Consider the following 27,832-nt stretch of genomic DNA (forward strand, 5'->3'; position numbering starts at 1 on the left):
ATCCATCCACAGGCCAGAACACACACACACCTCCCCTTTCTTGGTTCAATTATAATTCCCCTCTCATCAGACAAACGCACACAGACATGCACACACACACATGCATGCATACACAAATGTTTGCGCACACACGCACACAGCCACCCAACACTGGTTTCCTTTCCTTCATTAAAACAGATCTATTGCTACCATGTCCCGACCCTCTAACACACCCCTCCTCTGGCAGCTCTGTTGAACGCCATCTCTTTGCACATGGAAAACTAAATATGACACTAACAAGCACCATGACCACCACTGTCTTTGACATCTACCTAAAAAAATACAAAACTATATATACAGTGGGGCAAAAAAGTATTTAGTCAGCCACCAATTGTGCAAGTTCTCCCACTTAAAAAGATGAGGCCTGTAATTTTCATCATAGGTACACTTCAACGATGACAGACAAAATGAGAAGAAAAAAACCCAGAAAAACACATTGTAGGATTTTTTATGAATTTATATGCAAATTATGGTAGAAAATAAGTATTTGGTCACCTACAAACAAGCAAGAATTCTGGCTCACAGACCTGTAACTTCTTCTTTAAGAGGCTCCTCTGTCCTCCACTCGTTACCTGTATTAATGGCACCTGTTTGAACTTTTTATCAGTATAAAAGACACCTGTCCACAACCTCAAACAGTCACACTCCAAACTCCACTATGGCCAAGACCAAAGAGCTGTCAAAGGACACCAGAAACAAAATTGTAGACCTGCACCAGGCTGGGAAGACTGAATCTGCAATAGGTAAGCAGCTTGGTTTGAAGAAATCAACTGTGGGAGCAATTATTAGGAAATGGAAGACATACAAGACCACTGATAATCTACCCCGATCTGGGGCTCCACGCAAGATCTCACCCCGTGGGGTCAAAATGATCACAAAAACGGTGAGCAAAAATCCCAGAACCACACGTTTGACCTCTGTCATTGCCAACAAAGGGTATATAACAAAGTAATGAGATAAGTATTTGGTCAATAACAAAAGTTTATTTTCCACCATTATTTGCAACTAAATTCATTAAAAATCCTACAATGTGATTTTCTGGATTTTCTTCCCTCATTTTTTCTGTCATAGTTGAAGTGTACCTATGACGATAATTACAGGCCTCTCTCATTTTTTAAGTGGGATAACTTGCACAATTGGTGGCTGACTAAATACTTTTTTGCCCCACTGTATATGTTTTGCTTAATGAGATAAACCTGAACTGTCAAGGAGCCTGAAACAGAAACAGCCAGTGGAGAACAGTAAAAGTAAAACCCCTCTATCTCACACGCCAGTAGAGCCCTAGATGTCGGCATGCAGATGGACGGGTAGAGGAGATCTGTAATTAATAAGAGAGGCGTGGGGAACTCCTCTCTTCTAACGGAAAGCTCATTCTCTTATCTTTATGGGGTTAGAGTATTTACACAGCCCTCCGGCTAATCAACCCAGCCAGTCAGGCCTCTACTGCAGGCAGGTCCAGGCTCCCTCACACACAACCATAAAATGTGATAGCAGGAGAGCCAATGCCTCTTCCGTTCTTTTATGTGTGTGTGTACAGTATCTCTTCCTCCCTCTTTCACTTCCCTTCAGTCTCTCTGTCTCGCTTCCTCCCTCCTGTTGATGTACAGTAGGTTGTTTATTCGAAGAGTCTATGTAATTGTTCTCTCTACACAGGAAGGACCAGCTGAAGACCACCAGTGTCTACGGAGTGTGGTCAATTTATGAGTGACAGTTAAGTGGCAGCATTCACATTTTACTGTAGGCTGGCTTTTTGAGAGGGGGACGCAGGAAAATGGAGGAAAAGCAGTCCAAAGACCAGGTTTTGTGTTGGACTTGGTAAGCTTCACTGGCTGGCTGGGGATTTTGTTAGTATGGCTATGTGGTGGTGAAGTCGATGATTGGACCAAGTTGAGAGCTTAGATTCATTTTAAACCTTGACCCCTGACCTAACATGGTCATCTTCAGAATAGACTGACCTTTAAAGAGAACAAAACCAACTTTTACAGAACAGCAGGTTAATGAGTGCACCTTGCACATACAGTGTGTATAATAGGGCACTTGCTTCTTTCCCCCCTAGGGATATTACATTGTACAAGCCTAAGTGCTGTAGGGTTGTAAAGGCTGATATTATAGCTGTGCTGCAGGTGGGTGGTCGGATAATTCAGACTTAATCTGGCCCTGAACAACGTTGAACTATTCCCAGTGACTCAGTGGCCTGCTGTAATGTACACACAGCCTGTGATCCTTCCGCCACAGCACATCTGTCCCACCGAGAGCCTGTTTACATATAACTAATTAATATGCCAAATGTACAAAACAACAGCTCTGGTTCACATAGTGGAGTTGGGAGATAGCTATCCGTGGCTGGCAAAAAAATCCCCAGAAGTTCCCGAGAATGTCTTTAATGTGCGATTTCAAACACACCAGAACCATAAATCACGTGAGGCCTGCTTTTTAAAAAACACCTGCCACCATGCAACTTTCACAGATAATGGCACCGGTTACTATATAAATCACAGGGAGTTGTAATTTCCAACATTGGAGAAATTATTACATTGAGCATCTGTCAGTGAATGCTATTTTAATGACTGCCACACTGCTCCGCTTACAACTGGGGTAACTCTAACCGCAACGGCATCTTGGAGCGAAAGCACTGCTGTTAAAGTGTCTCCTGAGTGATGTGCCATCCGGTTGCCCGCTCGGTCACTCTGTCGTTTGGTCTGTTTTCATCATCAGACAGAAACGCTTTTAGACGATGCAGCAGCCAGTCTGTCGGTGGTGTTTTTCTTCTTCCATTCTCCCTCTGCTTTCATCTCCCTCATTGTTTTAATTAGATCCAGAAAGCTGGACCCAGAGGACAGGGTCTGGCCAGCTCTCTATGGGGCTAGCTAGCTGCTCCCTCTCCCTCCCAAGGAGCGCCTCTTTATTTATCATGGGGTATCTAAACTTCCTCCCATGTGCAGCCTTTTAAAACGGTCCATTAAGTGCACGGTGACCTGAAGTGAAACGGACAGAGAATAGGAATTTAGAATTTGTGTTCCCAATCTTGTGGCAGGCCATCGCAGGCCATACAGCTGACTGCTACCACAAGGTCTTAAAGCAAGAGAGGAGAGAAAGAGATGGAGAGAGAGACCATGCCGCTATTGGCAGTAAGACGATACTAGTCAGGCCAACGGTTACCCAGCCATGAAAAAGCTGTGTAAAATATCATACGCAGATGAACTGAGCCAGCTGAACCATTCCATTCAGTGAACGATCATAGCTATAACTTATTATTTTCCGTTATTTTCCGTGTTTTAAAGAACTAATTGATGTCGGTTACATTATTTGACTTCCATTTTGTTACGTTTTTGTCCTGTGAGCTCAATGCACACATCGCACAGTTTCTCTGGAAATAAATCCGATCCAGCCTAAACAGTGTAGTTTAGTGTAGTGATGTAGCCGGGAGTTATAGTTTCCAACAGGCCAATATTCTTCATAGTTCAGCACATAAAATGTGGTAATTAACTACAATGACCACAATCCATTGCACATCTACTTGTCCAGTCTGTTTCCTTTACACCTGCTACAGAAGAGAGGTGATATAGAGAGCAGCTGTTGCTTCCCGAGCTGTCTCTACCTGAAAATACATGATCTAAGTGATAGATAGTTGTTATTCAGCAGTCATAAAAGTATGTATTATTGTAGTGATTTTGTCAGACAGAAGCTCTATAGAGACGAGATGAAGACTTGGAATAAAATTGTCATAAAATAAAATAAATATAATATGCACAACAACTGAAATATTTGATTAAAGTAATGCGAATAACTGATGGTCAATAAGTGATGAGCAGTAATGGGCAGTCACTACCATCATGGGACTTTTATTCATTGTTTTATTCTGTGTTACATAATTCAACCCACAAAATGCATTTAATGTTTTTTATTTTTTTATTATCGAAATCGGTGATTATTATTATTTTTAATCAAACTGAAACCGAACACAAAAAGTACTAATCACTAGAGGCAGATGTTTATTATTAACATCTTATGTATTTCATTTCTTATTAACGTCAGAGCGACAGGCTCCGCGAGACTGCTAAACTATCTGCACTAACTCTGTCGTGCACTGACCCTACACACTCACTGGACTTTATACACACACTTCACTACACTGTCACTCCCACACAAAATCCTCACACATACAAATACACTAAATATACATATACACACACACACACTTTTCTGCTGCTACTCTGTTCTTCATTTTACCCTTATGATCATCTATCCAGAAGCCTAGTCACTTAACCCTGCCTTCACATACATTATCTACCTCTAATACCTCGTACCTCTACACATTAATCTTTACTGGTACTCCCTACATACACTCAATTAGTATTTTGTAGCACTGCCTTTAAATTGTTTAGCTTGGGTCAAAATTTCAGGTTGCCTTCCACAAGCGACCCAAAATAAGTTGAATTTACGGTGAATTTTGGCCCATTCCTCCTGACAGAGTTGGTGTAACTGAGTTAGGTTTGTAGGCCTCCTTTCTCGTACACGCCTGATCAGTTCTACCCACACATTTTCTATAGGATTGAGGTCAGGGCTTTGTGATGGACACTCCAATACCTTGACTTTGTTGTCCTAAAGCCATTTTTGCTTTGGAAGTATGCTTGGGGTCATTGTTCATTTGCAAGACCCATTTGCGACCAAGCTGTAACTTCCTGACTGATGTCTTGAGATGCTGCTTCAATATATCCACATCATTTTCATTTCTCATGATGCCATCTATTTTGTGAAGTGCACCAGTCCCTCCTGCAGCAAAGCATCCCCACAACATGAGGCTGCCACCGCTGTGCTTCAAGGTTGGGATGATGTTCTTCGGCTTGCAAGCCTCCCACTTTTTCCTACAAACATAACGATGGTCATTATGGCCAAACGGTTCTATTTTTTTTTAATCATCAGACCAGAGGACATTTTTTCAAAAAGTACGATCTTTGTCCCCATGTGCAGTTGAAAACCGTAGGCTTTTTTACGGTGGTTTTGGAGCAGTGGCTTCTTCCTTGCTGAGTGGCCTATCAGGTTATGTCGATATAGGACTTGTTTACTGTGGATATAGATACTTTTGTACCCGTTTCCTCCAGCATCTTCACAAGGTCCTTTGCTGCTGTTCTGGGATTGATTTGCACTTTTTGCACCAAAGTAGGTTAATCTCTAGGAGGCAGAATGCATCTCCTTCCTGAGCGGTATGACGGCAGTGTGGTCCCATGGTGTTTATACTTGCATACTATTGTTTGTACAGATGAACATGGTACCTTCAGGCATTTGGAATTGCTCCCAAGGATGAACCAGACTTGTGGGGGTCTACAATTCTTTTCGGAGGTCTTGGCTGATTTCTTTTGATTTTCCAAAGATGTCAAGCAAAGAGGCACTGAGTTTGAAGGTAGGCCTTGAAATACATCCACAGGTACACCTCCAATTGACTCAAATTATGTCAATTAGCCTATCGGAAGCTTCTAAAGCCATTATGACGTTTTCTGGAATTTTCCAAGCTGTTTAAAAGGCACAGTCAACTTAGTGTATGTAAACTTCTGACCCACTGAAATTGTGATACTGTGAATAATAAGGGAAATAATCTGTCTGTAACCAATTGTTGGAAAAATGACTTGTTTCATGCACAAAGTAGATGTCCTAAACAACTTGCCAAAACTATAGTTTGTTAACATTTGGAGAGTGGTTGAAAAATGTGTTTTAATGACTCCAGCATAAGTGTATAAAAACTTCTGACTTCAACTGTAGCTCCACTCGTGTATTTTATTCTATTCCTCGTGTTAGTAACTATTTAATAAAAAATGTTTTACTTTGCATCGTTGGTAAAGGTTCATAAGCATGTATTTCACTGTAAAGTCAACACCAGTTGTATTCGGCACATGTGATAAATGCAATTTCTCAAAACAACAGGGAATGAATGGATCCTAAGTAATAGAGTTGAGAAATTGACAGAGTGATGGCAGAGTAGAGGAGAGATCTGGTAGATGCCTGAGGCATCAAGGCATTGGAGCACTGAATATGGGGAAGCAAGCCTGGAGCTCCCTGGGGAGCAGCCTGGTCTCACTGGCCCACTCTCAACCCATCTTCACGGGATTACAGGGAGGTTTTACAGGGTAGCAGGGCCAGTCAACCACTTATACAACTGCCATCTGGCACACCAGAGAATCATTCCCTTTCCCGCGGGACATCCAACAGACTTGACCATTACAGTATTTCCCATTGTCCTCAAATGTTACTGTACGATAAAAAGAGAAGTGAAAGTATGTGCCTGACTCTAGTCTGTGTCTTGTCATTGAGCAACTATTCTACCCCCTCATCTCCCCTCTCTCGTGGCTGCTATGTGACCCTGATAGGGGTGTGGGGGGGGGTTCGACGGCCCTTCCCCTGGTTCCACATGGTCCATGTTAAGGGACTTGAAACAGAACGCCACATAACAATAACCCCCTTCCTTTGAGTTTGCAGGTCCAACCGAACCAAGGCCCTCTCTTAGCCTCCTTCCCTCCATCCACTGGCAGTCACAGAGAGCACTTCCTCCCCCAACCACACTACACTAGAGCCACGCATTGATGTGTCAATCCCTACTTAGGCGGTTATTTTCTTCAGCCTTCCATTTTATGAAGAAAATTAGGCAACAAAATGTTTTTGTCCCTTAATATTCCTAGTAACGTGTATGTATGAAGCAGAGCTTGGGTTTTTAACGGCCAAGCTCTGGTCTCAATCATACCGGTGACATCTGGATTGCATCTCCCTTATTCACCCCCATTCAATCAGACACACTGGAGCTATGGAGCTGGAGAGGGGTTCTCTCTGCTGCTGCTCTGTAAAATAGGGGAGCAACGTATTTTTAGAGCTCATTGCATTCTGAGAATATTTTTAGAAGGGTGAAAGCTTCCGAGATTCCAACTAATGGTGCGTTCAAGGCAGGATTACTGCCCACAAACAAGCCAAGTGGAGTCATCGCCATTTACCACCTTTCTCCAAAATACACCCTCCAGTCCCAATGCGGCCCCATTCATTCACACACACTGACTGAGACTTCTCTACCCAGGTGTAGAGGGAGCACTAGTTCAAGCTGTACATCGGTCTGCCTACTCTTACTGTGGCTAAAAGGCAACCTACATAAAAGCCAAGGCGGTCATTATCTGAGACGGCAGGTCTGGAGTGGAATATAACAGTAATGCCTTCGCTCTACAGGTCAAACATTTCTATATGGCTGGCACAGTCAAGAGAACCTAAATGGTTGTTAGGCTCGTGTTAGCACAAAAAAAAAGAAGAAAAAAAACTTACGCGAGGGATAGGAAAGTTGTCTTACTCGACTATATGATGAACTGTAGGTGGTGTTAAAAAAAGTAAGCTGGCTCCTTGGGAATATGAACATGAGGAATTTTCACATTTTTAACTAGACTGGCAGGGTACGATGTAAGAGATGTTTGGCCTCCACAGAATCAGTCAGTCAAACAACAGCTCCACAGTGGGGACACTCAGCTCCATCTAGCAGCGACCAAGCTTTGCCAAGACGTCACTGGCATCTGGAACACACCACTCAGAGAAAGTAGTACACAGACAGAAGAACGCCCCACACCACCCCATATTACAAGTGCCAACTGGTGACCAGAGAAGCATAGTGAGTGGTGGATGAATTGAGCACCTTTGGGAGGAATTGGAACGCTGACTGCGAGCCAGGCCTAATCCCCAACACCAGTGCCCGACTTATTAAACATTATAAAAGTCACTAGTGTTAAATGACTACGTACATAGGGCCTCAGCACTCTAAAGTGCAGGGTAGAGTACCGGGTGGTAGCCGGCTACTAACCGTGACTAAGTTCCAAGGCAGGGTAGTGGTGACTGTTTAACAGTCTGATGACCTGGGGATATAAGCTGTTTCTCAGTCTCTCAGCTTTGATGCACCTGTACGGTCTCCGCCTGGTAACGGGGCGAACAGGACGTGGCTTGGGTGGCAATGGTCCTTAATGGTCTTCTTGGCCATCCTCTGACACCAGGTGCTGTTGATGTCCTGGAGAACAGGCTGTGTGACCCCGATAATGCGTTGGACTGAAGGCACCACCCTCTGGAGAGCCCTGCGGTTGAGGACGGTGCAATTGCTGTACCAGGCAGTGAAACAGCCCGACAGGATGCTCTCAATTGTGCATCTGTAGAAGTTCACAAGGGGCTTAGAGTAGTTTCATCAGCCTCCTGAAGCCTTCATACATCACATCTATATGAAGGGAACATTTGAGATCATCAGTGATGTATGTGCACGCCGAGGAACTTGAAGCTTTTGACCCTGTCGATGTGGACATGCTCTCTCTACGGTCTCCTGTAGTCCACGATCAGCTCCTTCGTTTTGTTGACGTTGAGGGAAAGGTTAGTTCCCTCGCACCACTCTGCCAGGCCTCTCATCTCCTCCCTGTATGCTGTCTCATCATTGTTGGTAATCAGGGCTACCACTGTTGTGTCATCAGCAAACCTGAATGACTGAGTTGGAGAGGTGCGTGGCCATGCAGTCATGGATTAATAGGAAACACCAGAGGGGCTGAGCACGCACCCTTGTGGGGCCCCTTTGTTGAGAATCAGAGCGGCAGATGGGTTGTTGCCTACCTTCACCGCTTGGGGTCAGCCCGTCAGGAAGACCAGGACCCAGTTGCAGAGTGACAGGTTCACATTCAGGGCCTGATCATAATGATTAATTTGTTTTATTTCACCTTTATTTAACCAGTTAGGCCAGTTGAGAACAAGTTCTCATTTACAACTGCGACCTGGCCAAGATAAAGAAAGGCAATGCGACAAAAAACAACACATAGTTACACATAGGATAAACAAAAGTACAGTCAATAACACACTAGAAAAATCTATACACAGTGTGTGCAAATGGAGTAAGGAGGTAAGGCAAGAAATATGCCATAGTAGCAAAGTAATTACAATTTAGCAAATTAATACTGAAGTGATAGATGTGCAGATGATGATGTGCAAGTAAAAATACTGGTGTGGAAAAGAGCAAAAAAGTAAAAAACAATATGGGGATGAGGTAGGTAGTGGGCTATTTACACATGGGCTATGTACAGCTGCAGCGATCGGTAAGCTGCTCAGATAGCTGATGCTTAAAGTTAGTGAGGGAGATAAGTCTCCAACTTCAGAGATTTTTGCAGTTTGTTGGCAGCAGAGAACTGGAAGGAATACCTGCTGGAACGAGTGCTACAGGTGGGTGCTGCTATGGTGACCAGTGAGCTGAGATCAGGCGGTGATATTCCTAGCAAAGACTTATAGATGACCAGGAGCCAGTGGGTGTGGCGACGAATATGTAGCGAGGGCCAGCTGACGAGAGCATACAGGTCGCAGTGGTGGGTGGTATATGGGGCTTTGGTTACAAAACGGGTGGCACTTTGATAGACTGCATCCAGTTTGCTGAGTAGAGTGTTGGAGGCTATTTTGTAAAGGACATCGCCAAAGTTGAGGATCGGTAGGATAGTCAATTTTACGAGGGTATGTTTGGCAGTGTCAGCGAAGGATGCTTTGTTGCGAAATAGGAAGCCGATTCTAGATTTAATTATGAAATGGAGATGCTTAATATGAGTCTGGAAGGAGAGTTTGCAGTCTAGCCAGACACCTAGATATTTGTAGTTGTCCACATATTCTAAGTCAAAACCATCCAGACAAGTGAAGTGATGCAGGCGGGTGCGGGAAGCAATCGGTTGAGAAGTATGCATTTAGTTTTACTAGAGTTTAAGAGCAGTTGGAGGCCACGGAAGGAGTGTTGTATGGCATTGAAGCTCGTTTGGAGGTTAGTTAACACAGTGTCCAAAAAAGGGCCAGATGTATACAGAATGGTGTCGTCTGCAGAAGTGGATCAAGGAATCACTCGCAGCAAGAGCGACATCATTGATATATACAGAGAAAAGAGTCGGCCCGAGAATTGAACCCTGTGGCACCCCCATAGAGACTACCAGAGGTCCGGACAACAGGCCCTCTGATTTGACACACTGAACTCTGTCTGAGAAGTAGTTGGTGAACCGGGCGAGGTAGTCATTTGAGAAACCAAGGCTGTTGAGTCTGCCAATAAGTATAAGGTGATTGACAGACTCGAATGCCTTGGCCAGGTCGATGAAGACGGCTGCACAGTACTGTCTTTTATCGATGGCGGTTATGATATTGTTTAGTACCTTGAGCGTGGCTGAGGCGTACCCGTGACCAGCTTGGAAACCAAATTGCACAGAGGAGAAGATCATTGATCTGTTTGTTAACTTGCCTTTTGAAGACTTTAGAAAGGCAGGACAGGATGGATATAAGTATGTAACAGTTTTGGTCTAGCGTGTCTCCCCTTTGAAGAGGGGGATGACCGCAGTAGCTTTCCAATCTTTAGGAATCCTGGACGATACGAAAGGGAGGTTGAACAGACTAGCAATAGGGGTTGCAACAATGGCGGCGGATAATTTTAGAAAGAAAGGGTCCAGATTGTCTAGACCAGCTGATTTGTACGGGTCCAGGTTAAGCAGCTCTTTCAGAACATCTCCTATCTGGATTTGGGTGAAGGAGAACTGTGGGGGTGTGCGGAGCTGTTGGCCAGGGTTGGGGTAGCCAGGAGGAATGCATGGCCAACCGTAGAGATATGCTTAGTAAAATTCTCGATTATCATGGATTTAATCGGTGGTGACAGTGTTTCCTAGCCTCAGTGCAATGGGCAGCTGGGAGGAGGTGCTCTTATTCTCCATGGACTTTACAGTGTCCCAAAACTTTTTGGAGTTAGAGAGACAGGATGCAAATTTCTGTTTGAAAAAGCTAACCTTTGCTTTCCTAACTGACTGCGTGTATTGGTTCCTGACTTCTCTGAAAAGTTGCATATCCCGGGGACTATTCGATGCTAGTGCAGTACGCCACAGGATGTTTTTGTGCTGGTTGAGGGCAGTCAGGCTTGGAGTGAACCAATGACTACATCTGTCAGTTCTACATTTTTTGAAAGGGGCATGCTTATTTAAGACGGTGAGGAAATTACTTTAAAGAACAACCAGGCATCCTCAACTGACAAGATGAGGTCAATATCCTTCCAGGATACCCGGCCAAGTCGATTAGAAAGGCCTGCTTGCAGAAGTGTATTTGGGAGCGTTTGACAGTGATGAGGGGTGGTCGTTTGACCGCGGACCCATAACGGATGCAGGCAATGAGGCAGTGATCGCTGAGATCCTGATTGAAAACAGCAGAGGTTTATTTGGAGGGGAAGTTGGTGAGGATAATGTCTATGAGGGTGCCCATGTTTATGGATTTAGGGTTGTACCTGGTGTGTTCCTTGATGATTTGTGTGAGATTGAGGGCATCTAGCTTAGATTGTAGGACGGCCGGGGTGTTAAGCATATCCCAGTTTAGGTCACCGAACAGAACGAACTCTGAAGATAGATGGAGAGGCAATCAATTCACATATGGGGTCCAGGGAACAGCTGGGAGCTGAGGGGTTATAAAACAGGCGGCAACAGTGAGAGACTTATTTCTGGAGAGATTAATTTCAAAATTAGAGCAAGAATTGTTTGGGCAAAGACCTGGAAAGTATGACAGTACTTTTCAGGCTCTCTCTGCAGTAGATTGCAACACCTCCCCCTTTGGCAGTTCTATCTTGAAGGAAAATGTTGTAGTTGGGGATGGAAATCTCAGAATTTTTGGTGGCCTTCCTAAGCCAGGATTCAGACATGGCAAGAACATCAGCGTTTGTGGAGTGTGCTAAAGCAGTGCGTAAAACAAAATTAGGGAGGAGGCTTCTGATGTTAACATGCATGAAACCAAGGTTTTTACGGTTACAGAAGCCAACAAATGAGAGTACCTGGGGACACACAGGGCCTGGGTTAACCTCTACATCACCTGAGGAACAGAGGAGGAGTAGGATGTGGTTACGGCTAAAGACTATCAAAACTGAAGGTCTAGTGCGTTGGGGACAGAGAATAAAAGGAGCAGATTTCGTGGTAGAATAGATTCAGGGCATAATGGACAGACAAGGGTACGGGTACAGTGGAGGTAAACCTAGAGTGACAATAAGAGGTTGCATCTCTGTAGGTACTAGTTATGCTAGGTGAGGCCACCCCATGTGTGGGAGGTGGGACAAAGGAGGTATCTGAGGCATGTTGAGTGGGGCTAGGCGCTCCACAGTAAAATTAAACAATGATAACTACCCTAAACAACAGTATACAAGGCATATTGACCGAGAGAGACATGAAGCGATCACAGGTGTTGATTGGGAGATCGAGCTAAGACAACGGGTAAGACAGCAACAGCTAATCAGCTAAGATAACAACAATAGGTAAAATGGGGATGAATGGGCAGAGTGTCAGTTTATTTTACCTTTATTTATACAGGTTTTTTCTCATTGAGATAACATCTCTTTTCCAAGAGAGACCAGTTAACTACACACAGGGCCTGAGTTTGATGCTGGGGGCGACAGATAAACAAACCAAACCAAATGGAGTACCGTGATTAATGAACAGTCCAGCAGGCATCAGCTATGTAGCCAGGTGATCATAGGGTCCAGTGAACACCAATAGATGAAACAGGGAAGTCGTTACACGCTAGCAAGCGGGAGACACTGCGTTCATAGAGTTAGCAGGCCGGGGCAAGCAGAAGCGTCTTCGTCGACATCCGACAAAGGCCGGTTGAGGGCACATCGGATGGAATTACGTCGGCAGTTGTGATGGATCTGCGGGGCTCCATGTCGACAAAGGTTCTAGGCCAAACTGGCAAAAGAGGTAATGTAGCTGGACTAATATTGCTTGCTAGCCGGGAGATGCGCCTGGCTCAAGGCTAACTGGTGCTAGCTTCGGGACAAGGGAGTTAGCCACTATAGCCACTCGATAGCAGCTAGCTAGTTGCGATGATCCGATGCAATGTTCCAGAGCTTACGGTAGGACTTTGGCAATGTAGTGGCTTCTAGTCGTGCTAGTGAAGAATCCGGGAGGCATCAGCTGTGTAGCTGAGTGATCATAGGGTCCGCTGAGCAGGCCTGGTTCAAAGTCTAGCTTCGGGGCTGGGCTACTCGGTAGTAGCTAGCTAGCTGCGAGGATCTGGAATAATGGTCCAGTAATGGAGTAGTCTGGAGTAAGGATGGAGAAAAGCAGTCCTGATATGCTCAGGGTTGATATCGCGCTGTGCAGACTGGCATTGTACAGGCTGGCGGGTATTATCCGGGGTAAAAGCAGCTGGTGTCTGAGCTATAGGTAAAAGCCACTAGCAGTGGCTAACAGTAACTAGATAGTTAATTAGCTGGTTAGCATCTGATGGCTAGCTTCTGATGGAGGTTCTAACTATAAGGTCTAAAAATAGAGGATCCGTATCACATTAGGTGAGACGGGTTGCCGGAAGGTATATTTAAATTTAAAATGGAAAAAGAGATTGAAATAAACACAAAAAAATACTAAATTTACACAGGACAACGACAAACACGTCTGCACTGCTACGCCATCTTGGATTGATGTATAATGATGTGCTTGGAGGGGAACTATGGTGTTGAAGGCTGAGCTGTAGTCAAAGAACAGCATTCTCATATAGGTATTCATCTTGTCCAGGTGGGATAGGGCAGTGTGCAGTGCAATGGCGTTGCGTCGTCTGTGGATCTGTTGGGGCGATATGTGAATTGTAGTGGTTATAAGGTGGTTGTTGGGTAAGGTGGAGGTGATATGGTCCTTAACTAGCCTCTCAAAGCACTTTATGAGGACAGAAGTGAGTGCTGCGGGGCGATAGTCATTTAGTACCTTCACTTTCTTCGGTACAGGAACAATGGTGGACATCTTGAAGCAAGTGGAGACAACAGACTGGGATATGGAGAGATTGAATATGTCTGCAAACACACCAGCCAGTTTGTCTGCACATGCTCTGAGGATGCGGCTTGGGATGCAGTCTGGGCCAGTAGCCTTGCAAGGGTTAACACTCTTAAATGTTTTACTCATGTTGGCCCCGGAGAATGAGCACAGCAAAATTGGTAAGCAATGGGGGTCCGCGTCAGCGGCTCGGTTTTCTTCAAAGCGGGCAAAGATGGTGTTTAGCATGTCCAGGAGGGAGGAGTCAGTTTCCATGAGGTGGCTGGCGCTGGAACAGTAGCTGGTTGGAGTGACGGGTGGTGGAGACCCCCTGTGAGCCCCTCCAGCTGCCATGATGACACTCAGAGGAGAAGAAGAAGAAGAAATGGCCCGATACTGGCTGTAGTTGCCTCTGATTAGGCCTCGCACTCTCACCATGTGCATGTTTTCGTTTAAGGGTTTGAATATATGACATATGGATGTGTGTGTGGAGGAATGCATGAATTTATTTACATGCCTTCCCCTGTGTCTGATTAAAACAATGATGAGCAGCATCCATAAGTGCATGTGAGAGAGTATGAGAGAAAAACAGATAAACACACTGGGAACATCTCATCCTTACACGGTTATTCAGTTCAAGCCCAGAACAGTCAAAAGAGTTTGATGAGGCTTTGGTTAGGGGTTACTGGGGGACTTAATGGGGTCCAAGGGGCTTGCGGACCTGTTAGGTCTACGGACCTGTTAGTTACTATGAGTTAATGGAGGGGTGTGGTATGGCCCTTCTCTCTCTCTTATTAATTAATTGGGCAAAATGAGGCTGTATGCATTAGCTTTTCAAATAACAGTCTGTCTGCTACCCCCTCAACCACCTAAACAGCACAGCGCAGAGCAGCAAACACACTGCCACTCTTCCTGTCCCACTCTGGCCATTAGCCACCACTGACACGGGACTCACAGCTGCTCCTTTTACAGTAGGCTTGTGTTGGTGTAGACAAGAGGGGGGCAATAAGCCCCTATACCTAAATAGCCTCGTAAGGGGAACAGGACACACCATATAATATTGTATTTCTACCGAATGCTGGTGATCTCCATCTGCTACAAGCAAAGAATAACAGTTTAATTTGAGCAAGCTGTGCAGAACCGGAGATGACAGGCTACGACTATGTAGCGTGGCAAGATGCAATACAGACTTTGTGTTGCTTTTTCATTTCTTGGCGGTTGGCACTTTACTTACATTTATAATTAATCAATCTAGCACCAAAGGGATCAAATGTACCCACATGTACACTTTACCCAACAGTACAGTGTCTGATAATACCTATTTTCAAAGCATCTTGTTATTTTCATTTATCTGATGTATTATTAATTTTGATGCCCATTGTTTTTTTTTCCTGGTCGAGGTGGGTCTTGCCTGGCTGTGCACAGAATGTACAGGAATGTACAGTTGCATACCTGACATGCAATTATCACAAGGCAACAGGAGTTTTGTTGGAAGCTTGATGCATAGTTACCGGATCCAAACAGATACAAATAATCATTTCAATACAGTGTCCTTACTGTAATTGTGGTGCCCGGTACAATTTAAACAGGATTTAAACAAGCAGGCTGGTACAGCCCAGAGGCTCGGCCCCAAGAGTGTTATCCTCTCCTTGTGTCCATGGCAACAATATTATCATACATATCCCTACATCTTAAATACCTCTCTCCATTCAGGTAAATTTGTCTAAATACAGTGTGGGTAGAACGGTGCCTAGCTTAGCCCCTGGGGTACAAAGATTAAGGCACAGGGCAAGGTGAGCAAAACAGGAATCTTCAACAATGTGCTTCATCATTATGAAAAATAGTACTGTCTACTGTCTGGGTTTTTCTACGAAACGACAAAGGAACGTTTAAAACAGTGGTTGCGGCATGGTAAAGAGGATTGTAAAAAAAGACCTGTGAGTGAACCTGACACCATTTGACATGCTGCATAACATAAGGCTTCGCTGTACAAAGCAGTCAAAAGTTTACTACTTGCACGGAATGATTACATCAAGCTTGTGACTCTACAAACTTGTTGAATGCATTTGTAGTTTGTTTTGGTTGTGTTTTGTGTTGTGTTTTGCCCAATAGTAACTGAATGGTGACTGGAGTCATTTTATTTCTAAGTGAGTAGATAAGATGTTTATGAACACTTCAAAATGAATCATGACAATGCCACGATTAAGAAAAACAAATTAATCATGAATAATATTGAGTGAGAAGGTTAGAGACTTCAACAATAGGCTAACCTCTCACCATTACCAATAACAGGGGAGGTTAGCATGTAGTATATTAGGTACTAAACCTTTGACTACTTTAATACAGTATAAGTGAATTTGTCAAAATGGGGGGACTAGATACATAAAGTGCTATCATTACTAAATGGTAAAACAATGAAAATACCCTCAAATAAGAGCTGGCATCCTGTACTGTTGCCTAATATGAAACATTCTCAAATATAAATATTTACATTCACTCTCCAAATACATATGGAGAGGAGAGTACATGCTGTCCTCATTTAGCACCTACAGTACATAAGTCCCTTGTTATGACCAGGATCACAATGAGCTCTCCAGGCGTTTAGAGTTTATATCTCTACTCAACTGCAACATTGTTGGGTACTAGGAATCCTTGGCATCCATCAACTGGCTACAGTAGGATTCGCTATTGTCCACATTTGGCCCCTTTCTGCCGTTGGCACTTTCTTATGAGCAGGATCAATACCCTCCATACTCCTAGTTTGTCACTTATGAGCAGGATCAATACCCTCCATACTCCTAGTTTGTCACTTTCTTATGAGCAGGATCAATACCCTCCATACTCCTAGTTTGTCACTTTTGTCAACTATATAATTTAAAAAAAAATGTGTAACAGTATATGTGTGGAACTGTTAATGAATGGAAAACACACTTTGAATACTCAATAATTCAAATGTTCAACATAAATAACGAAATATTGAAGGCTGTTGTAGGTTGCTTACTCTCTCTCCTTCTCGCTGAGCTTGTCTGTGATGGTGTCCTTGATGGAGGAGCGGGAACCCTTGTGGATGACAGGATACCTAAGAGGGATCTGCAAGAAGCAGCTGATCATCAGCACCAGGTGGGCCGTGTAACCCAGGGCAACCGCCACGCTCCCATCATCCTTCGCTGTAGGAAAAAAACAAAACCGAGGTCATTCAATTTCTGTTTGAAAGTTTTACTGTGAAATGGTAGCAGAGGGTTTGAATGAAAAACTGTTTAATTGGATCTGATTTGAAACACCATGCCTGTTAATCACTTCAATGGCTGTGTTTTAATGGTTTATTACTCCAACACACTATAATGCTAAGACTAGAAACTGAAGCTGGTCAAAATGGCAACAACCATCTAAACAGTCTCAGTGTTTCATCTTTTCTTCAAAGCAAGAGGTCAGGAATGCTGTGACTGCAATACTAATGCATTTGATATACGTTTCATATAAATTAATCATATTGAAATGAAAGATCAAATCACGAAGGGCTAAAATAATTTCAGTTTCTATCCTCAGAATGCAAACACAAAATAAAGGCATCACAAAATGGAAAACACTTTGTTCAGTAATCACACGGATAAAAAGCAGTCATTTATGTGGGCAAAGTGTTTTGAAAATGACAGTGTGTTTTTGGTGACGCAACACACGTGAACTGCTGTAGAATACGGCACCTAATTTACTTCAAAATACCTCATATACTTCAGAAATGTACATGAAAAGCACAAGTGTTACATAAAACTAGCCCCTCATTGGTCAATTATATTTTAGGGGAAAATGTGATGTTTCATCAACATTTCTGACTAGAAAACAGGCCTGCCGCCTGGAGCTGCTTTCTTTGACACCACATTAAGTTGTGTCAAGTTCACAACAGCAGAGCAGAAGGACATCGCTCCAGGAGAAAAGATGATGCTTTCCAAATTCCCAAATCATAGTGCTTTTGTCTCAAATGTTTAGAATAACAGACTGCAGCCTTCGTGAATCTCAGACTAGTAGGGCTTAAATATGGTGTGTTGGTGCATATCTACAAGACCCTGTATTATATCATTATTGAGTCTGCAGCACCTCTGACACCAGTGCCGAGGCCATGGAGCCGAGGCCATGGAGCTGATCTCTTAGACTGCCAATATTTTCACATATTTCCCCATAAAACTAGTTCTATCCAACATGAATGTCAGATAAAGGGAACATAAGTTTAACTGACTAATGTACTGGGGACACTGAAGAACTACAGCTAGGTAGCCTCAGATGACAGGGAAGATTTCGTCACCTCATCACCTCAGAGAGAGAGAAAGCACGGGGGGGGGGGGCACTTGTTTCCACCCTATGACCCCCTTCTCATTGGCAGCATCTCTCCTCTCCCCTCTTATATCTCCTCCAGCCTCTCCCCTGTCTCCTCAAACCAACACCCTCTATTCTCTACCTTACCCTTATCCAGCCTCTCCCATCTCCACTCTCCCATTTCCTGTCCCCTGTTTCTTCCAGCATCACCCTTCTTCCCTCTCCCCTCAGTCTCCACATGCTGTGCAGCCCTGACACCGGTGGCTCACTAATCTACCACAGCCGTCCCCTGTATGTCACCCAACAGCCACACAGTTCTGGACATGGTCGGCTTAACACTGGGCAGGCCCTCCTCCCAGGGAGGGCCACACAGAAATCAGAGGGTCAAAGGTCAGGCCTACATGATGAGGTAGGGTCAGGGAAGTGGGGTGCTGTATAGCTGTTATGGTTAAGGTGGTTAGACAGGATGTGTGGCCAGGCAGTCCCTCTTTATCACCTCCAGTAGGCCTCTGTCCATCTCACTCGCTGTTCTACAACACAGTCACACCACATGCTCCACATCCACATGAGAGGGAAGGGAGGACAAGACAGGTTGGATGGGGGTTGTGAGTGTGTTAGGACGCCTCTTGTAGCCCTCAGTCTCCTAGTACACTCTCACACCACATGCTACGTGGTTTACTCACTAGATTTACACCACCCCCGAAGCGCGAAGCAGCCGCACACCTCCACAGGGGATGGGAAGCCACTCAACGCTGCAGACACAAACGACGAGCCGTCACGTCAGGACGGGGATAGAGGGGGTGCATGCTCACACCGGGTTTTGCGGTTGGAGTGGCGGTAGATCGCCTCGTATGAGCCATCCTGATCTCGATGGATCACGATGGATCGGACGAGGCTAGGGAGGAGGCTGCTGCATCCAAGGATGATCAGGGATAGCAAATCTGACTTTCCACAACACACATAGGTGTGACATGGAGGAAATGTAAACCACTCTTGAATCATCATCATCATCATCATCCAGACCTCTGCCGTGTAAAGACGCGCACACACACAATCCTGATCTGCTGTCCACAGTAAATGAGGCAGACTTCCGACATATTTTGCAGATAATACTATGCTGTATAAATAAGAAGTGGAGATATGAACTAACAGTCCAGCAGAGGAGTAGAGGAGTATGAGTCCAGCAGAGGAGTATGTAAAGAGAGAAACTGTGACTGCTTCCTGTTTCAGTCTCATCCCTACACACTACCTCCAGTTACCCATGGATCTCACCACTCACTCCTTTTATCAATTAGATTTGCTACTGCGTCCTCTCTCCTTCATCCTCTCGCCTCCTTTTGAAAAATATTAAAGTTAATCGAGGATAGTGAATGTTGATGGAAATGTGCTCATTTGAAATGAGACGGTCCTGCTCCACTCGCATGTCATTAGGCAACTGACATTTACAGGGGTAGATCCCAAAAGAAATGTAAAATGATCAAAACAATATTGAGTAAGCTGCGCAAGACATTTTATAACTAAGACTGTAAGTAGCATATTGTTTTTAAATGTGTGCATGTTCTTCTCCTCTGACACAAAGGCAGATTTCAAAACACTTCGGCGGTAGGATAAACTTGTCCTTCTGCGCCAAAGGGAGGAGTTCGAGGAGGGGAGCTTCTTCCATTTGCCTACTCACTAACTGACACCCTTCTCTGCCAAAGGGAGGAGTTTGAGGAGGGGAGCTTCTTCCGTTTGCCTACTCACTAACTGACACCCTTCTCCGCCAAAGGGAGGAGTTCGAGGAGGGGAGCTTCTTCCGTTTGCCTACTAACTAACTGACACCCTTCTGCGGCAAAGGGAGGAGTTCGAGGGGAGCTTCTTCCGTTTGCCTACTCACTAACTGACGCCCTTCTCCGCCAAAGGGAGGAGTTCGAGGGGAGCTTCTTCCGTTTGCCTACTCACTAACTGACACCCTTCTCCGCCAAAGGGAGGAGTTCGAGGGGAGCTTCTTCCGTTTGCCTACTCACTAACTGACGCCCTTCTCCGCCAAAGGGAGGAGTTCGAGGGGAGCTTCTTCCGTTTGCCTACTCACTAACTGACACCCTTCTGCGGCAAAGGGAGGAGTTCGAGGAGGGGAGCTTCTTCCGTTTGCCTACTCACTAACTGACACCCTTCAAGAATTTATCGGTTTCTGGGTATCAGAGGAGAGAGGACAGAGGACAGACTTTTTCTCCAAACGAGAAAACCCCATTCACTCTCTGGTCCTTATAGAGTATATTGGCAGCAGAAATCAGACTCCAGAGGTCAAATAGAGCGGAAGCAATTTCCACATTCTTGGATGATGGGGAGCACTTTGTTGGCCATGGACCAGCTTCCATTGACTAAAGGTTGATTCCAAGAAGTATGTTGAAACCTTTCCTGTGTTAGTACCTGGACTTTCTATCAGAGTATTTCATCTAGCCCAGTGGTCACCAACCGGTCGATCGCTATCTCCAAGCCATTCCTTGTCGATCGCCAAATATTTCTGTAAAAAACCCAACAATAAAGCCTGGCTTTCCCATTTATTTTTTATTTGTCTCGCACTGTTGGCACAGGTACACCAGATCCAGCTGCCCTGCACGCCAGATAGGTGAAGTGTTCCCATTTTGAACTATTTCATATGTCTGAAGGTACGAACTCCGCTGCCAAGATACTCTCCCAGCAGGCCCGAGAGCAAATCAAGTAGGGCTGGGCGATATTGGCAAAATATCATATCACTGTATTTTACACATTTTGCAAGGTATTTTACTGAATTTTATGTTATTGAATAATAAAAGTTGTACATTTGCTTTATAAGTAGTGCATGACACTAGGATGCCAACAAATATATTCTAAGTGATTTCAATGGGTCTTTCTACATTGATTGTTTTATACTGTTTAATTCAAATTCAACCAAAATTCATTTTGAGCATTTTCATCAATTTCTGCATTTCCTTTACTCATTTGAGATCATTTCCACTCTGCCACGTAGGGCTGCACGATACAAACAACAAATTATCTAGGCCTTATGTTTTAACAAATGTTCCAATTGCGATTTGACTTGCGATTTAGAGAAAAAAACTTGGGTGAACTGTTGGAATCATGGAAATAGAATGAGTATTCTAATTCTATAGTTAGAGAATAATAGTGGGCACTTAAAATACAGTGTTTGAAATGTATTTATTTACCTTTATTTAACTAGGCAAATCAGTTAAGAACAAATTCTTATTTTCAATGACAGCCTAGGAACAGTGGGTTAACTGCCTGTTCAGGGGCAGAACGACAGATTTGTACCTTGTCAGCTCAGGGATTTGAACTTGCAACCTTCCGGTTACTAGTCCAACGCTCTAACCACTAGGATAACCTGCCGCCCAAAATGCCATGGATGACTTATTGTGACAGAGTAAGAGCAAGTGTTGATAAGAGTTTCCTATGAGACGCAATAATCTTTGGCTGCATAAATGTTCTCTCTTAGCTACCTTATGTAGCTAACATATTCATACTTCACCTATTCCTCTCTGATTTAGAAGATACTATTGCACAAACAACATGCTGATTTAGGTCTACACCAGCACTAGTATTATCAGGTTGTATAGCTAGTTATGTTTGATCTAACTCAGTACAATAGGTAGATATCTAACTAGCAATTAGCATTAGCATCTACCACAATTTAGGCCCAACTTCCTAAGAAAAGACAAACATGCGGTTTTCAGATGTAAGAAACACAAACTAATAGTGTAATTATAGAACACTAGTGGATTTATAGCAAAGTGAAAACAGCATCATTGTCATCAACGTTGTTGCATGTGCTGCGTTGACCATGCAGGCTGAACGCAAGTGTCTTGTGGTCGAGGAAGAACAAATGCGCTCCTTGAATGACAGGGGGCAGGGCTAGGTATGTGTGGAAAACGGCATGGAGAAAGAGAGGACTCAAGTAGCGGACTAAACTGTAAAAATAGATATTACGTCACGTGTATCACATTTAACAAACCAAACATTCAAATACCGTTATAGAAGGTCAAGTAAAAACCCAAAACAGGTCCGTGCATCAATACCGGTAAATAGTAAAATACGGTACAAAGCACAGCCATAAAATCAAAGCAGCTATAGGCCTACCGATGGCCAATCAGATGGCTCAAATTACCATGTCTGCAGGCGATGAAAGAAAGCCTCATTGAGTGCACAGCAAAGTTGTTACTAGAGAGAGACTATCAACTAATACAGCAAAGAGCTGCTGTTTTTAAGAGCGTGTTCATGTTTACATTTTTACTCAGGACTGTCAACACTTTTTATTCAACACTTGTGCGTTCTCCCTACTTCCACTTGTGCAACAACCAGGACTGCAGCTGAAATAAATTAGTAGGAAATAGGCTTGCTTTGTTATTATTAGTGGCTTGGCTCTTTTTTAATATTTCACTTTCTCTGGTCATAGGAGTAACAACAAACTTGCGCATGAGGCACAAGACGATGTCCCCTTTTTGTTCAGTGTCAGTGGCGGAAAGGGAGAATGGAGGGACATAGAGAGGCAAACTGAGTCTGCTGCTCTCTCCCTCTGCTGAGACTGTCCATCAGATGCAAGCACCACCAGTCCAGTAAAAAGACAAAATTATTCAAATGTATCCTCACTCAGCTGTGCCTCACAAGTAACACAACAACTGATCTATTACCAGTGTGATCATACAGCCTACCTAAAACAAATGGTCTGAGAAGAACAACAATGCTTTGGCAGGGAAATTAAAGCAAATGCAATATGCAGTGATAATGTATTGGGCCACTAGTCTCCTAAACAAACCCCATTGCTACGGTACTGTTTTTAATAGGTTAATGTTGCATATGCTTACATTTTGACTCAGAAAGTGATCTTGACCACTGATCTAGCCCATACAAACACAGCTGCCTCAGCCACGAAAGTCACACAGTTTCCTCCATCAGCTGCAATTTCTGAAACACTTGTCATTGAACCTTAGAGCAGATATTGTACTGTTGTAGTGCACTATAGGGAATAGTGCCATTTGGGTCACAAAACGGAGTGTCCCTACTACAGGGTCAGAAGTTTGAACCTTCAATAAAAGGAAACAAATGAGCCCCGTGTTATGCACGTCTCTGTCACTCCAAACCCCTCCATTTCCTGCTGAAATAGATAGGTTACCTTGGAAATCCTCCGAGTTGGGCAGCTTCACTCCACAGATGACATAATCGGACTGATTAGCCTGTAGGACAATTAAACAAGAGTTTTATGAGGATGAGAATCCTCGGAGAGCAAAGAGGGCACTCTCCTTAGAAATTGTAATGACCACTGATTATTTAAGCCATTCAGCTCTGTCACAGCTCTTGCGTGCGTTACTCAGGAGGAGGTTACTCACGGCCGTGGTGACCAAGTCGATGGGGTAGATGTAGGACAGCTCAGAGAGGAGCTGACGACAACGGAAGGTGAGCTGAGCATTGGACTTGAGGAACAGCTCCCTGGGGAGACAGGCACAGAGACAGTAACACACACAACCACTTCATGACTCACTGCCCTGACCGACACAAAAAGGACAATAACAGAGGAGGAAGAGAACAGAGGGAGGACCGGGGATTGAGAGGACAAGAGACTGGGTCAAATAGACAGGGACAAAGAGGCAGGAGGATAGAAAGGAGGAAAGGAAAATGGGTGGAAGAGATAGATGAGGAGGTGAGGAAGAGGAGAAAGACAGAGGGAAGGTACGGTACATTAATATATACACAATTATGTGAGGGAAAAATAACCAAAGTGGCGATGGGGAGAGATGTGAGGCGAGACCTGACATCTCAGCTGTAGAGAAAGGGAATAAGGGGTGTATGTAGGGGGATAGAGAGGTGGGGTGAGGGACGGATGGAGGGTAGCTATGGTGATCGTTAGTAATGAGGGGTGGCGGTGCGTTGATGGGAGCCTGAGGTTGAAGAGGAGAATAGCAGGGTTGTGTTTGACTTGGCCCAGGCCTGGATGAGAGAGAGACCTGATGGCTCTGCTCTGAATCATTTCCACAGTAATTGTAAGAGCAACTCAATTATCATAACTTCCAAACTACCCCCTTCCCCACATTACCGGATTTGGCAGGGAGGGTAACTCACAAACCTGACTTGCCTAGGTGAGAAAGATAAAACATCTGGAATCATGTTTGTTTTCTCATGTCCACCACTTGACAGCCACTGGAGTCTGACTTCAGAGCAGTCTGAGAAGTCAGAAGTATGTGAGTGAGTGAGAGAATGTGTGTGTGCACAGTACTGTATAAGTGTGAGTCTGCACAGTACTGTATAAGTGTGAGTCTGCACAGTACTGTATAAGTGTGAGTCTGCACAGTACTGTATAAGTGTGAGTCTGCACAGTACTGTATAAGTGTGAGTCTGCACAGTACTGTATAAGTGTGAGTCTGCACAGTACTGTATGTCCCAGCACTGGGGGAGTACAGTTTTGTGGGTAATGGGCCATCATTTCAGACACATGAAAAGGTGTTGGGGAGAAAATGATCATTGGATGTGAAATGGCCTTGTGAAAGATAAGGATCTTTCACATGTACTCCTCCCCCCATCCTGCCTGCCGCGCCTCCCTGCCCTGCCTCCCTCCCTGCCTGTGTGCGTGCGTCCCTGCCTGCGTGCATGCGTCCCCGCCCGCCCGACTGCCTCCATGCGTTCCTACCTGCCTGCCTACCTCCATGCGTTCCTACCTGCCTGCTGTGCCTCCGTGCGTCCCTGCCTCGTCCCTGCCTGCCCCGTGCGTTTCTGCCTGCCTCCCTCTGTGCGTCAATCCCTTCCTGCATGAGTTTGTCGCTGCCTGCCTGCCGCAGTGTGTGCGTTCGTCCCTGCCTGCCTGCCTCCCTCCCTCCCTCCCTCCCTGCATCTGTGCGTCCCTTCCTGTCTGTCTGCCTCCGTGCGTCCCTGCCTGCGTGAGTTTGTCCCAGCCAGCATCCGTACGTGCGTGCGTCCCCGCCTGCGTGAGTTCGTCCCAGCCAGCATCCGTACGTGCGTGCGTCCCCGCCTGCGTGAGTTCGTCCCTGCCTGCTGCGTGTGCGTTCGTCCGTGTCTCCGTGCCTGCCTCCGTGCCTGCCTCCGTGCGTCCCTGCCTGCCTCCGTGCGTCCCTGCCTGCCTCCGTGCGTCCCTGCCTGCCTCCGTGCGTCCCTGCCTGCCTCCGTGCGTCCCTGCCTGCCTCCGTGCGTCCCTGCCTGCCTCCGTGCGTCCCTGCCTGCCTCCGTGCGTCCCTGCCTGCCTCCGTGCGTCCCTGCCTGCCTGCCGACTCAGAAGATACAGATGCTTCCTAGAAACGTCCCATCTCAGTACAGCAGACTTTGTCTTAACTGTTCTGGTTAAGTCCATATGCAAGACCCTCCAATCCCCCATTTAAACCCAAACCACCGACAGACACACTTCCAGGAACCTGCTTATTACATGAACTCAGCAACTCTCTAACAAACACTTTTTTCCACCTACTGAACCATACATACACATTTTTCCAGTCAAAGTCAATTTCCTTGTTTACATGATGCATTTCATGCTGCCCAGCCAGCTAGTGTTTATACTGTAGCATTGTGCTTTTACTCCTGTTCTGGTCCCATCACTGACAGGTAGCCAGACAACCAAACTGTGTATATACAGGGTCAACACAGTGTGCACCCCTGCAGGCAAAGGCATCAGACTGGTCTTTGACGCAATCTGCTTACTCTCGCTCAGGCTAAAAACACAAATAGGCAGTGCTAAGCCAACATCCCCTCTTGTTAAGCAGGCTGTAATCTCCCCACAGCATTTAGAACCATTGACAGCATATTAGAACACGCCATTCTGTGGGGCTTTGGTAATTTCTAGCAGATGGCACGGTGAACAAACTGGGAGCGTGTGTGTGTAAAAAAATATATACTTTAATTACAGGTTGACACTTACCTTTTGGCAGTGCATTCTTTCTGCTGCTCTGTTAACGACTCCCTCTCAAGCTCCAGACTCCGGTGTTTGGTGGAGAATGCTTCCTCTAGGGAATGAGAAGGGAGGATGAGAAGAGAGAGAAAGAGGGAAAGAAAGAAGCGATGAATTTGAGAGAGATAGAGAGTGATAGCGAAAGAGATGAAAGCAACAGGGAGAGAGAGAAAATGTGGTAAATTACCAGGTGTGTTCTGGTCTGGTGAATTTGCACTAGTATCGAGATGTGATTGTTCAAATCAAAGCTTTGTCACATCCGCCAAATACAACAGAATACCAATTACCTTCCCATGAAATGCTTACTTAACTGCATTGTTAGTTAAGGGCTGGTAAGAAAAATAAGAGTTAAGAAAATGTTTACCAAATGAACGAAAGTTTAAAAAAAAATAAGAGGACAATAACGAGGCTGTATACAGGGGGTACTGGTACCGAGTCAATGTGCGGGGGCACAGGTTAGTCAAGGTAATTGAGCTAATATGTACAAGTAGGTAGGGGTAAAGTGACTATGCCTAGATAATAGAGAAGCAGCAGCATAACAAAAAATGGGGGGGGGGGGGGTCAACGCAAATAGTCTGGGTAGCCATTTGATTAGCTGTTGAGCAGTCTTATGGCTTGGGGGTGGAAGCTCATAAGAAGCCTTTTGGACTTAGACTTGGCGCTCCGTTAGCACTTGCCGTGCGGTAGCAGAGAGAACAGTCTACGACTACGGTGACTGGAGTCTTTGGCAATTTTTTAGGGCCTTCCTCTGACAACGCCTAATATACAAGTCATGGATGGCAGGAAGCTTGACCCTAGTGATGTACTGGGCCATATGCACTACCCTCTGTAGAGCCTTGCGGTCAAAGGCCGAGCAGTTGACATACCAGGCGGTGATGCAATCGGTCAAGATGCTCTTGATGGTGGAGCTGTAGAACTTAAGGAGCTGAGGACCATTGACAAATCTTTTCAGTCTCCTGAGGGGGAATAGGCTTTGTCATGCCCTCTTCACAACTGTCTTGGAGTGATAGTTTGGAACTTAAAGCTCTCAACCTGTTCCACTACAACCCCGTCTATGAGAATGGGGGTGTCCTCCTTTTCCTGTAGTCCACGATCATCTTCTTGATATGTTGTTGCCTACCCTTACTACCGGGAGGCGGCCCATCAGGAAGTATAGGATCCAGTTCCAGAGGGAGGTGTTTAGTCCCAAGGTCCATAGCTTAGTGATGAGCTTTGAGGGCACTATGGTGTTGAACGCTGAGCTATAGTCAATGAATAGCATTTTCACATAGGTGTTCCTTTTGTCCAGGTGGGAAAGGGCAGTGTGGAGTGCAATAGAGATTGCATCATCTGTGGATCTGTTGGGGCATTACACATATTGGAGTTGGGTCTAGGGTTTCTGGGATGATGGTGTTGATATGAGCCTTAACAGTCCTTTCAAAGCACTTTATAGCTACAGACATGAGTGCTACCGGTCAGTAGTCATTTAGGTTTTTTTTACAAACAACATTGTACAGTTGGTTAAGAGCATGTAAAAAGTCAGCCATCCTCTCTGGTGCCAGCCATCCTCCACCAAAAATTCCTTCGACCTCCTGGCTTGGTTTTTGCTCTGACATGCACTGTCAACTGTGGGACCTTATTTAGACAGGTGTCTTCCTTTTCAAATCATGTCCAATCAATTTAGTTTACCACAGGTGGACTCAAATCAAGTTGTAGAAACATCTCAAGGATGATCAATGGAAACAGGATGCACCAGAGCTCAATTTCGAGTCTCATCGCAAAGGGTCAGAATACCTTATTTACATACGGA

General features: G+C 44.9%; 1 protein-coding gene across 1 annotated transcript in view; it reads right to left on the reverse strand.

Moving 5' to 3' along the window:
* Positions 1–27,832, reverse strand: part of LOC135550674 (UV radiation resistance-associated gene protein-like) — a 136,103-nt gene that overhangs the window by 72,430 nt on the left and 35,841 nt on the right. The window contains exons 9-12 of the mRNA XM_064981695.1: positions 26,014–26,098; positions 23,483–23,582; positions 23,269–23,329; positions 16,816–16,981 (exon numbers count right to left, since the gene is read on the reverse strand). Coding sequence (XP_064837767.1) covers positions 16,816–16,981; positions 23,269–23,329; positions 23,483–23,582; positions 26,014–26,098 — 412 coding nt within the window. The remainder of the gene's footprint in view (positions 1–16,815; positions 16,982–23,268; positions 23,330–23,482; positions 23,583–26,013; positions 26,099–27,832) is intronic.

Source organism: Oncorhynchus masou, chromosome 12, assembly GCF_036934945.1.
Source record: "Oncorhynchus masou masou isolate Uvic2021 chromosome 12, UVic_Omas_1.1, whole genome shotgun sequence".
Taxonomy (NCBI): Eukaryota; Metazoa; Chordata; class Actinopteri; order Salmoniformes; family Salmonidae; genus Oncorhynchus; species Oncorhynchus masou.